The 13628-nt window shown below is 30.2% G+C and overlaps 1 protein-coding gene across 1 annotated transcript in view; it reads left to right on the plus strand.

Moving 5' to 3' along the window:
- The window catches only part of Cals (calsyntenin 1), a 248623-nt gene extending 236465 nt beyond the window's left edge, over window positions 1-12158 (plus strand). The window contains exons 14-16 of the mRNA XM_087151032.1: window positions 1198-1384; window positions 3082-3254; window positions 8320-12158. Of these exons, the coding sequence (XP_087007158.1) occupies window positions 1198-1384; window positions 3082-3254; window positions 8320-8502 (543 nt within the window). The 3' untranslated portion in view covers window positions 8503-12158. The remainder of the gene's footprint in view (window positions 1-1197; window positions 1385-3081; window positions 3255-8319) is intronic.
- The last annotated feature ends 1470 nt before the right edge of the window (window positions 12159-13628 follow it).

The raw sequence follows: 13628 nt of genomic DNA on the forward strand, positions 1-13628 counted from the left end.
TTAAGTTTTGAAAAGTTGGAGGTCAACTCGGTCCTGTCTACTTTGAGTTATCCGGTTTCTATTGTAATCTCTTAACTTTATTTTAAAAACTATATATCTAAATTAGGAAATTGTTTACAAAATTATGCTTTTCAGTATATTCCCTACATTGTCATTTTGTCAAGCGTTTAAATAAATTATTTTTGTTTTAAATTTTAATCTTTTTTATTTTTGAATTGAATTTTTGCAAAAGGTTTATTAGTGAACCAAAAAGAATTCTAATCAAACCCTCAAATTACAGGCGTTATTGCAAATTATCTATTAATTAAATAGGAAATGAAAATGTAAAGTAAAGTAATGACATTGTTTAATTAAGTAATGAAATGTAAAGTAATTTTTCATATTTTATTTCTTCACTTGATAATAAAATTCCAATTCTGTTTAAAGGTTTATTGGTCAAACATAGGTGAATATGACTGTAACTATGAATACAAATAATAAAAATAGATAATTGGTATCATAAAGTGAATTCGTACAATAACTTCTTATAATATTTTGTTTTTAAAGAAGGAACAGTGAAGGAGAAGATTACAAAGGTCAACATATTTAGGTCATAATGTAACAATTAGAAACACTTAATTTTCTAATCTTATACCTTAAAATGAGCTCATATGAATTGTGTGATTAAATTCAATGATAAATCAAGTTAGACATTAGTTAGTATAACTTTTTAAAGCATATTGCGAGTCTTATTAACTTGATTCCTAATCAAAATTCATGCTCACTTGATATAAGAATCTAAAGATTACATTCTCAGGGTTTTAGGTAGGGATTAAGGAAATTCCTTAAGGAAACATGGAAATTTCCTTTTGAATTTCAGCAAAAATAGTTATTTTTATACTCACATGTTGGCTATTTTCTTTCGCATTTTGCGAAAAGAAAAATCTTAGCTTGATCCCTAGCAATTCTTATTCATGTGATTTACAATTTATGTTTTATAACTCATAGCAAGGTAAGAACTGCTCATGATTGTTATTATTATTAAGAATTATTATTATGCAAAGATTATGAAGAAGAAGTAGATTAATAAATTTGTTTTAAGGCATCAAGAAATTTCCTCCGTCATTTATGAATATAGGCGAAGCAAAACTCCAGATTGTTATTCAATTACATAATAAGGGTTTTACTGTTTCATATGCTAACACCATTTTGTTTCAGCTGACTGTCATTCACCCAAGGGCAGAACCTGGTCATGAGGCAGATCCCAAACCGCCTCTAGAACCCGTAAACCATGCCCAAGTGCATGACCACAAAGTTGAGTTCAAGGAGGCCAAAGTCCGTGCAGCTGGATTCATGGACAATGGCCTCGGAGAAGGAAGCGAAGCGATAGCTAAGACATCCGCAAGTAAGCTATTGATTGTTATACATAAATCGTTTTGTAAAGACAGCTGTTAATGTACATTTTTATACTTTTCAAAAATAAAAGCAAAAATGTATATATATTAAGAGTTGAAATTTGGTATTTAAGCAAGGCGAAAATATAAATGCTGTCACAAAGTTTGACAGATCACAATAGTGGAAGATAAATTTTATACCAAAACAAGTTTAATTGGAGGATGAATAATTGATGACAAGTCTTATTGGAGGTTTAGGTGTTACCATTAATTGTCTTTCAACTCCTCCCTATTTCTTCCTGCAATCAACTTGCCTTGTTCTTTATTTCATTCGTCTACATGTGCTGTGATTTATGAGTTCTTTTTTTCTTGTTTAAATATATTTATTTATGATACCCATTATGTATGTGTACTTTTTGTTTCATTTCTATAGGAATTTTTTTGTAATATTTTGAAAAGGATTCTTAATAATATTTGATATGACTTCATTCTGTATAAACAAAATTTGTTACTTTTTTTTATTTCATTGTATCAACATGAATCTCAATGTATAATTTTTTAAATCGCACAAATACGGGTATCAATATTTAATTTTAAAATTGCATTAATACATAATAGTGGCTTTTAAATTGCGTAAATGCAAAGCATGCTATTTGATATAAAATTGGGAAAATGCGAAACATGATGTGCCATCTTAAGTCCAGTAAATATGAATAGCGATGTGTGATTTTAAATCGCTTTAGTGTAGGTAGAGAAAATAAGAAAACACTCATCCTTTATATTAGCATGCTTGAAAGTCGAATGCAAAGACGTAATCGCTGGAAAAGTGTCCGGCGTGAAACATAGAAAAAATTATTTTATTTATCTCTGCTAGATTGATCTGCTTGTTAGGATGTAGGAATTTCAACGGTTTTTTCTTTTGAATAATATACTAAAAATTTTTCCACAATGGTGACGAATTTTCCATGAATGTGGTTCATGCATATTATACATAACTGCAGTTAACTCTAAGGAGTGGTTTAGGAGTCCATAAGTTGGACTAAAAAATGCATCTGTGTATCCTTTTTCAGTTTTAACTTAGGTAATGTTAAAATAAGGAAAAATGTATGCCTCAAAGTGTATGATTATTTAGACAGCAATCTGAAGCTGTATAGACTTTAAACCACTATGTTTTAAACAAGAATCCTTCACATTAATGGTTCAGTGCTTTAACCACTGAACCATCGCAGCACATCTAAACTGTACTAAAATATCTGTTTATTTAAGAAAAGGTTTTGTTAATTTAAAAAAATATCTGTATATTTAAGAAAAAGAGTACTATTTTTTTTTAAAAAAAATCTTGAAGCTTTTTTAAATGCATTTATTTACCGGGCTAAGAATTCTAATCGTTGATTTGCAAAAAAAAAATTTTTCACAATTTTATAGTTGTTTAAGAACTTTCAAAATTGAAAAAAGAAAAGCACATTAAAGAGACTGTTGTGTTTGTAGGTCTTGATGTAACCATCATAGCTGTAGTATTTGCGAGATTCTTGGTGTTTATGATAGTTTACGGTTGATCCTAAAACTACCATAAACACCAAGTTAGAAAGAGAAAGAAATCTTATAATTTTAAAATAATGTATAAGAATTTTCAGATGTATGTGTATATAACATTAAATGTCACCCTTTGTTTAAGAAAGAGCACAAATTAAAGAGACATTGTTTTCAGGTCATGCTGTAGCCATCATCATTGTAGTGTGTGTGGGATTCTTGGTGTTTATGATAGTTTTAGGGGTGATCCGAATCCGTGCTGCACATCACAGATCCAGAGAATCCAGAGACGAAGACCAAGAAATGGCTTGGGACGACTCTTCTCTCACTATCATAGTCAATCCTATGGATGTAAGTCTTTTCCTTCCCTTTCCTCATTTCTTTTGATATATATTTTTATTCAAGATTTCTGCCCTAATCAATAGTAAGTTAATTTTTTTTATTTAAAAAAAATAAGTCTCTTCATTAAAATTAGGACCCTAAAAAAAGATTTCCCCAAATTTTCTAAAGGATTAACTAAGTTCTTAATTCAAGGATCAGTTAGGAATAATAGCGAATCTTTTTTGACCGTTTCATTAAAAAAAAAATTTAGGAAATTCTTTTCGAAGCTATGAATTTTGTAAAAGGTCTTAAGAGATTGAGTATTTATTTACACTCAATCTCTTAAGAACATTGCCTCAAATTCATAATTTTAAATACGAAATTCATAGCCTCAAAGAGAATTTCCTAAATTTTTTTTAATGAAACGGTCAAATAGATTCACTAAATTCATTATGTCTAATTCAATGGGTAAATTTAGAAGAAAAAAAAATTAAGTTCAATAAATTATTAAATGGACCTTTTGCAAAATTCTAACTTCAAAAGCAATTCTTTTTCAAAATCTACTTTTGTATAATTAATATTCCATTTTTTTTGTAAATTGTTGACAAAAATGCAAACCCTGGTATAAATATTTTAAACCCTGGTATAAAATCCTATATTGACCTCTTTCCAATTAAGAAAAAAAAAAGTTTAAATGTATATTAAAGAAAAAGCAATGTGTCACATATTTGGGAATCAGTCTCAAATAACCAAGTCTGCCTCAGAAAGTTACTGTATTCAATTTTATGTATAGATATCATAATTCATATTCTATAGTATGTTATGAAACTTTAATGGAACCCTGTCTAATGTGTTATTTTGAAAAAAATGATTATACATAGTACTAATTAAAAAGTGTAATTAAATGTTGAATTTATCGATTTTTGTCTCATTAATTGGTGTATTAATAAACTGACTAGCATCCCATTAAAACTGGAAAAAAAAATTCAAAAACATAATACTTTACAATTATTTTAAATTATTATTATTAAAATTATTTATTTATTATTATTATTTATTTATTTATTATTATTATTTTTTTTTAGAAAAGCTGCCAGGCATTTCTGCTTTCAGAATATAAAATTAAAAATATAAAGGAATTAATTTCTGAATGTCCTTTTTTAGAAACTTTTGCTAAAAGTTTTTTTAGTTTTGGGGAGACACTGGTCAACTTAATAATTACTTTTTAGCTTTTGAAATAGCTATTAGCTGTAAAATGTATTAATGTAATATGTTCTATTTTTTAGATTGCCTAAAATATATAATTATTTTAACCCGGGAGAACTCGCGCTACTTATCGTCACACGAGAGCGCGCGACGGGCTTCATAGGCCCGGAGCGGATTTTCGCTTAAGAAAACGGTAAAATCAATTCGCTGAGCTTAAAAGATTTGTGTTTTCAACTTAGAATTATATATGGGTAAATAAGAAATAAAATATTTTTTAAAACAGCAAGTTTAAAAAAGTTTAATGATATATTTACAATAAAATTTTGAAAAACTTTTTTTAAGCTATACATGCAATTAATATTAAATTTTGAACAATTAAAAAATTATGAATTATGAAAAATTATGAAAATTATTATGAATTATGAAAAAATTACTATTTTTTCACGCTATCTATTTATTAAATGATATGACACCTTTTTCTTGAACATTTTTGTTTTTTAGCCGGTGGTGCTTCATAATTTTCAATGCGGCCGCTATCTATTTTTTCACGCTATCTATTTATTAAATTTTGAACAATTAAAAAATTATGAAGTATTTTTCCAATTAAATAATGTTTATTACATTTACTATAATTGTAACAAAACTTACATATTACTGGCATATTCTGCAAATAACAATGCTATGCTCTCCGCATACATTTTTTGAACATTTAGCACAAGAAATTTGCGATTTTCTGTCAATTTTGCTGGGGCAGATATGACACCTTTTTCTTGAACAATTTTGTTTTTTAGCCGGTGGTGCTTCATAATTTTCAATGCGGCCGCTATCTATTTTTTCACGCAATTCGCGTGGAAGCGTCGGCTGCAAACTTCTTTTTTCTACATGCTCCTTCAGAAGCTCTAACGCCAGATCTTTAAAAAATAAACTCCTTTTTTTGTATTGGAGCAGTGGTGATTTCGCAGATAATAGTAAAATTCGCGCATTTATGGCTGCAGTATTCAAAATACTGAAAAATACTGTCATCGGCCATCTATTACTAATTATTGCAGTGGAATAAGTAGCTGACATTTCATCAACTACATCTACAGCTCCCTTCGTCAGATTGTAAAATGTTATTATTTCTGGTTTCCTGGCTTCTGCAGTTGAAACATCAATTGCACCATCATTGTGCATGGTAGACAAAAGTACCACACATTTATTTTTTTTCGGTACGTAGGATACCAAAGTCGTATTCTTCTGAAATCCAAATAAAGAGGAATACACTTCTCGTTTCTTCCCAGAAATGAATTCTTCTGGTAGTTCTCTTTTATTTTTTCTGACAGTTCCTACAAATGTAATTTTCTTTTGAAGGAGATCTTTCGCTAATACATAACTAGTATACCAATTGTCAACTGTGAGATTGCATCCAGAGTTGTAAATCGGTTCAACTAACCTCTTGACAATTTTATCGGGAGTATTTTCTACTTTATATGGACCTTCTGGTTGAGCCCCTGCATAAATTTCAAGATTCCAAGTATAAAATGTCCTAGAATCAACCAAAGCGAATATTTTAATTCCATACTTGGCAGGTTTACTTGGAATATACTGACGAAAGGAACATTTACCTCTAAAGGGTTCTAACTTTTCATCTATAGTGACAAACTCCCCGAGACTGTACACATGTTGGCAGTTTGCAACAAATTTTTCAAAAATAGATCGTATGGGAGCCAATTTATCCTGTGCTCTTCTTGAAGGACGATCAGTAATATCATCGAATCTTATGCATCTCATTAGGAATAAAAAGCGATTATATGACATAGTCCGATGAAAAATTTCAAGCCCTGTGCCATCGGTATTCCAAATATCACGGACATTTACATGTGAGGATTTGTGAATTCCCGCTAAATAAAGAAGGCCAATAAATGCTCTTATTTCCGTCATATTTGTCTCACGAGCATCTCTTTTTCTTTGGAAATTGCCTGCAATTGATTGTATATAAATGTTTGTGCATTCCACAATACTCGTTGTTATTATTTCGTCGATAAGCAACTTCCATGATTCGATAGGGCAGGATACGTTTCTTGCAACACCAACATTTCCAGGCAATTTTGTAACGATATTGTGAGCTGGAGTTCTCACGTTTCGTCTTGGTTCATTTTTATTCCATTTAGTTACTTTATCTTTGCCAATATAGTACCCAACGGATTCAGTAAAATCAAAATCACTAGATGAATCTAAATCTTCTTCTGAACTTGACTGATGATCACTATATTGTTGCGTGTCAACAGTTTCTTCATCATCCTCATTAATAGATTCCTCATCAGTTGAAACTTCAGCTAATAAGGTTTCCAAACGCTTCATTTCTTCCTTATAGGTTAAAGAGCGATACATTTCACAGCCTCTCCCTTCACATTCACAATCTGAAATGACAATCGCGAGCGCTCGCATCGGGCCTCAGAAGCCCGAATCGGAATTTTCTCAGAAAAGGGGGGGTCGTACATTCCTGAAATGCGTGTGGTCAGTGTGTAGGTGACCTTCAACGCAGCTACCGTGAATCCGGTCCATTTTCGTTGAAGGGGTGATTTTCTGCAGTATAGTTTTGTAATGACCGGGCCCGAGAGGCCCGTCGCGAGTCTTCCCGGGTTAAAAGTACAGTGCACTCCCGATTATCCGGGTTAATCAGCGGGACGGGTCGCACGGACAATCGAAAAACACGGATAATCCGAAAACTCCTTTTTATTAAAGAAAAAAAGAACATCAGTACAAAAAATATAAACATTACTTACATTTGCATGCTGTATAACATCAAACTAGGAATTTAACATTTACTGCTTAAAAAAATGTGAAATGCGTCTTTGCTTCTGCTGTTTGTTCATCTCTTGCCGTATATTGACACATATTTTACGCACCGTAGTAATGTCACCGTAATCAAATCCTCATTCTCCCATATGATCAATCAAATAAAGTTTCCACAGATTGTAGAGCAGCAGAATCAGGAATTGTATTTCCCTCATTTATTACATCTTCTGCATCATCACTATTTGATTTAACAACACAGTTAGTAACAATTTCCTCATCTGTTAAATACTGGAAGTCAAGCTCACATACATCACTTTGAAGCGAATTTTCCTGATCTTTGATTTCTTTTCCTTGTTCAAAAATACTGTTATATCATATTCTTCAATATCTGAAGAAGATAGTTCATCAAGCGATCTTTCTCCACGATAACGTAGACCATGATATTCCATATACTGCATCAATAATGAATATTGATTTCAAAAAGTGTTATAACTTCATTGCAGCGATTATTATCAATAAAAAACATTAGATTCATATTCTGTTAATAAATGGCGAGACTGATTTGACAAGATTTCTATTCATGCATCATAATCTTGAAAATGTTTCTCTTTAAAAAAAATTTTGTGACTTTGAAAGGAGCACGGATAAACCGCAAACCGGATAATCCGCGCACGAATAATCGAGAGTGTACTGTAATTCATATTTTCTTCCTCTAAAGTAGTTCTAAGTAATAAATTTGTTTAATTTTAAATTTATTTTATTTGCTTGAATCCTTATGAAGCATAAAAAATTTTAGTCAAATAGTTAAGGTTGTTTTTTTTTTATTTATTTATTTTTAATTTAAGAGGTAAAAAGATGTTTAGAAAATTTTACTAACAGTTTAATTCATCTTAAATTTTAAAAAAAAAATCCCAACACAGAATTTGAGATGTCTTCAAATTAGCAAACTTTAACCATTTTATTACAATTTTGTTAATCATATTTATGATAAAAACAAATTCATTTTTTTGAATTATTAAAGAGGAAGGAAATAAGCATTACTTTTTTCTCTTAGTTAAAGTGTTTATTTTACCACCCTTTAATTCATCAATATTATTCCTTTTTTTTCCAGCAAATTGAGCAGGATCAAAGTACACGACCTCTAAACGAAGAAGACGACAGCGAGAGCTCTGATGATGGGAGCAGCTACCGTGACGACGGGGAGTCCTCTGAGGAAGAAGAAGAAGATGCTGGGGGAGCCCAGAAGACCAAAACCAAAGAGTTGGAGTGGGATGACTCAACTCTCAACTTCTGAGCAAGCATTTCCACGTATCCACATACATGCATTCCAGAGATAGCTGTTTGGCTTTGCACCTAAAACAACTGGAAGAGTGGACATCAATCTGGAAGATTCAGCGAATCCCCCAGCTACTTTAGAGATTGTATGCGGATACCAATTTCTAGAACTTTCACAATAAGCTGCTGTTGACAGTCTATTGTAAAATTGTTTTTTTGTCTATTTTTTTTTTCTCTTGTAAATTACCTAGTGCAGTTTTATTATTTTTCTTTTACAGTGTTAATTTCTCATTGAACGAAGGGATCATCTTTATTAGGCCATCGATTTATATATATATATATACTTATGTATGTGTCATACTAGTGCCATAAAATGTGGTAAATTTGAGTTCCTGTGTAATCCTTCTTAAAGTATACATATATATTATATATGCGCGCAAAGTATCTTAGTAATTTGGAGGTACTTAAAATTTCCCATAAGTTCTTCACGGGTTCAATTTAAACAGACATTGTTTAATCATTTCCTATTTCTATGCTTGGAAGTAAACGCTAACTTGATGTGGTGAAAAACATTTTGCAAACGCTTAGCCTTTACAGTGTGGTTTGACATGCCTCTCGATTCCCACAATTTGCACAAATTGTCGCACACCATAACTACCTGATCGAACACTTCACTTATTATTGTGGATTTCCCCCTTTTTTTTAAATACACCGTAGCTCTTAGAGAGTAAACCAATTGTGAAACGGTAGTTATTTGCACAAGTGATCCTAGATCCTAAATTTTTTAGGATTAAGTTCAGGGTTTGCATTTACTTTCGCTTATGCTGTTGAAACTTAAAAACAAATTTCGTGATTTAAAAAGTAAATATTTCTTGGAAAAAACTCTGGCTTGAGCATTTATTCTGTTGAGCCATTATTACTTTCTGTAAAGACAAACCCTGACCTGCAAATCCAGGCGGTAAAGGTCAAACGTTTCGTAAGCTCTTACAACATCACTAGCTTGAGTTTCTTACAGCACTACTTGTGTTTTGTAAGCTTTTTACACCACTAGCTGGAGTTCTTACAGTGGTACTAGCTACACTAGCTGGAATTTTGTAAGCTCTTACAACACTAGTTGGAGCTTTGTAAGCTCTTACAACAGCACCAGTTGGAGTTTTGTAAGTCTACAATGCTAGCTAGGGAAGAAAAAAAGTGAATTAATCCTCTAACCTTCGCACATCATCGTAGGTCATAATAAAAATCGGAAACACATATCGAAATTTTTGAACATTTTTTCTTTGTCTGTATTTAAAATAACATATGTGTGTTGTATCTTTAAAAACGCATGCTTGTTGTAGTTAATCCTAAAACTAATTGTCTTAGGGCTTAGAGAGAGAACTTACTTGTGATGTCAATTTATCTGGCTGGGTGTATAAGTGTACTTATTTTAGCAGTCAGGCATTTGTACAGTTTTCAGCCAAATTTGGCGCATCTTATTTCTGTGAATACTTCAATTGTACTACTGTTGATTGGAGTTGTAAAAAAAATATAACGATGAAAAGAAAAAAAAACTTTACGTTAGGCATTCTGTAATTGTTGGCTAATAACCATGTTTTTTTTTCTTCTTCTTCAGAGTAATTAGAACTTACTATTTAGTTTTGATTTTTTTACTGTGCCATAGTGTTTATTTTTAGAGATTTGCCATCAGTTTTTGCAAAATGTAGCCAAACATTACAGACTGCCTTAAATGATTGTTAATAAAATTATCATACCCAACCCTTGTGTCTGAATTGTTAGTTTACTAAGGTTCTGAACAGGATATTCTTTCTAGTTTGTGGTTTTGAGACCCAAGTGCCAATTACCATACATTCTTAACCCTTTAACGGTCGGTTAATTTTCAACAAAACGGTCGTAAAAGTGCCTATTTTAATTTGTTAGTGCTGCCATCTGGTGTGTAAAATTAGAAATAAAATGTTTTTCTGGCAAAAGAAATTAATTAGTTTTATTCTTATTGGCACGTTACTACGGAACACTCCAGCCCGGAATTATCACGGGAGCGAGAAATAGGGGGCGAAACCTCACCCCGTCATTTTCACGGAAGCGAGAAGGAAGGGCTTAATAAACACCTATCCTCCTACATTCTAAAATCTACTCAAACTCCATTAATCACCATGAGCAAAAGATGCCTTAAAATTTTCATGTACTAATGTATTTTCATTTACTACCTACTAATGTATGGGGTTCTCATGCAAATTTAGACTACAGTTCGGGAATATTGCGATTAAGATGGCATGGCAAATGGTGTGCGTGTCTCAAAGCAACAAACTGATAAGAAATGCCTGTTTTTGGCCTAATGATTTTGTGTGTATATCTGTTTTTGTTATATTTCATTACATTCCATATGTTTCTCTTTGTAGAGTATAATGATATACTTGAAGTAAGAATAAAGTATATTGATACAGGTGGTGGGAATTTCGGAAATAAAGTTAATTAAAAGCAACTAATTAATCAAGCAATGTATTTGTTATTATATATAAACAATAGAATGTTTATAAAGTATTATTTTAAATTTTGATATACTAAGTGTAATGAATTTATAATTATTGGTTTTGTTTTAGCTTCTAATCACTGATCAAAAATTCTTATTTCAATTATGAATTTTCTAATTTTGTATTGAAACATCAGCTTTTTATCTATTTATTTTGTGGTTGTTTATTTTTATACTATAGAAATTCTTTCATTTCATTCACTTGTATGCCAACCATTGACTATATTTTATTGCAGCTATAGATTATGATATTTGACTAAGGAAAAGTTTCCTCTTTTTTTAAAAAAATAATTATAAAAAATATCTGTAAATTTGATTTAAAAAAAAAATATGGAAATATTTATCATCTTATAACTTGTGGAAAAAAAAATCCAATTTAATTTTTGTTTAATTTTGGCACTTTTTTGCTCAGATTAGATTTGTTTTACAAGTAAAAAATACTATAACTAGGCCAATCTTACATTTATTGCTCTTAAAAAATTAAAAAATATCTTTTGCCATTTAATTTTTTTTTTAATTTAGAAAAGTTACTGTTAGAATGTTAATGCTATTAATTTAAAACATTTGAAATTTTCATTATTGTGTTCATATCTATAAATTTAAATATCTGTGTTTAATTGTTAAAGTTATTTAAAGGGTCAATTAATATAACAGGGGTAAAACTTCAAACGAATATGTTGAGCATTTCAGTGACGATGTGGAAAATTAGCATATTGACTACAGTTGGCATTTCTTAACGATTTCAGTGCTTAATTTGAAGTTTGTATGTCAGTTACATTTAGTCGTTAACATATTTTTTTGAAGTTGAAAATTTCTTCTATTTGCAAATAACATTTTTACTAACTCCCAGTTTTGCTTTTACGTTTAATAAGTACATATATTTCATATATATATAAAAAAGACTAGTAGATTTAAAGAAATTATGAGCAATTTTTAACATAAATCAAGATTACTTGTTTATTCTTGTAAAAAGAGAAGAAAAATTGCTGTTGATTAAGAATACAGAAGAACCTATAAGCAGACATTTTGTAGGTTTTTCAGGGATTGCTTTTTAGGATTGTAAGGAGTTTTACCTCAACGTGAAAGAAACAGACTGTGTTCTGTATGTTATGTTGCTGTAAATGCAATAAAATCTGTTTTATCCCTCATTTGGTATTTTGTTCTTTATTTAAAAAACAAAAGACTTTTATTTGTTGTCTGTGTTACCAACTTTTTTTTTTTAACTGTGAAGCTGCCGATATAAAACAGCGGTTCTCAAATGGTGTTCCGCTTAACCCTAGGGTTCCGTGGGAAAGTTAAAGGGGTTCCACGAGTTTGCACTTTTTATAGCCAGTGATGAGTTTTGATTATATTTAATCCAACCTATAATTCATAACTTATTTAATCTTGTGGTTGCTTTTATGAAGATATTTCTATTAAATGCAAATGAAATCAAAATGGAATTTTTTAAAGGAAAATGTAAAACTTTTTATAACAATATATTGAACAAATTATGAAGAAAAAAAACAAGCATTTATAAAATATTCCATTAATATTTCCTGTCGCTCTTTTCAAATCAAAATAATTAACTTCTTTAATAAAGCAATATGTTTTCCTTAATAACCATTTTAGAAATTTATAGCAGTTCTTTTGAGTTTTAATTTTAAGGTAAGCCATAATTCAGCTTATTTTAATTATTTTCAGCTTATGTATGTACACCAGAAACAAATTTATAACTGAACTAGATATATCACAAGTAGTGCAAATTTAACTGTTGGACATACAACCTAATTTAAGATTATTAATGTTAAAAAATCTTCATTCCTGTAATTACATACAGTTTTTTTTATAAATAATAACGGTCACAATTGTGTCGCTCAGAAGTCAATGCGGTTAAGTCCAAAACACAAAAATTGAGGAAATTAATGTTTTTTGATACGTTAGTTTTTAAAATTCTTGGTTTATTAATTTAATTAGAAAAGTGTATAAAGTCTTTTTTCGAGGTGTAAACTCTGCAAAAAAACAAGATATTTACAGGATGTGTAAATAAAAACGTAAGTATTTATTGAAATAATGACAGCATCTTAAAAATTTTAGGACTTATTTTGGCAGCTGAAAAAGATAAGAAATTTATGTAAAAATAATAAAATAACATTTATTGTCATAAGTTTTATGTTTATTCATCATATCAAACATCATCTTCTTCCGAGTTATTTTTAAATGTAAATCTTGATCTCCACGTGTTGTCCTTAATGTCCTGTAAAAGTCGTGTTTAATTGGAGGTATATACTTTAATAAACACATGATGTCTTTTTTTGTTTCTCTTGAAATTGTTCTGCTATTAGAATATAATATAGGTTGAGTTATATTTTTTAAATTTACTGGCCTACCTTTATGTAAAAACATATTGATAAAAGGTGGACTTATTCACAATGGCTTCTGAAATTATTATACAATATATTCAGAAACTATTAAAAAAAAGGACTGTCAAGCCTAGAAAAAAGTAACCAACGAGTAAATCCTTTAATAACTAAGAAGATTATTATTTATTTCATCAAAATTTCCAAAAATCAGAAAATATCAAAAAATGGACTTGACCGCATTGGCTTCTGAGCGACTCAATTATCTTAAACTTTATT

This window comes from Parasteatoda tepidariorum, chromosome 9 (assembly GCF_982258835.1).
Source record: "Parasteatoda tepidariorum strain Cologne lab strain chromosome 9, Ptep-v5.0, whole genome shotgun sequence".
NCBI lineage: Eukaryota > Metazoa > Arthropoda > Arachnida > Araneae > Theridiidae > Parasteatoda > Parasteatoda tepidariorum.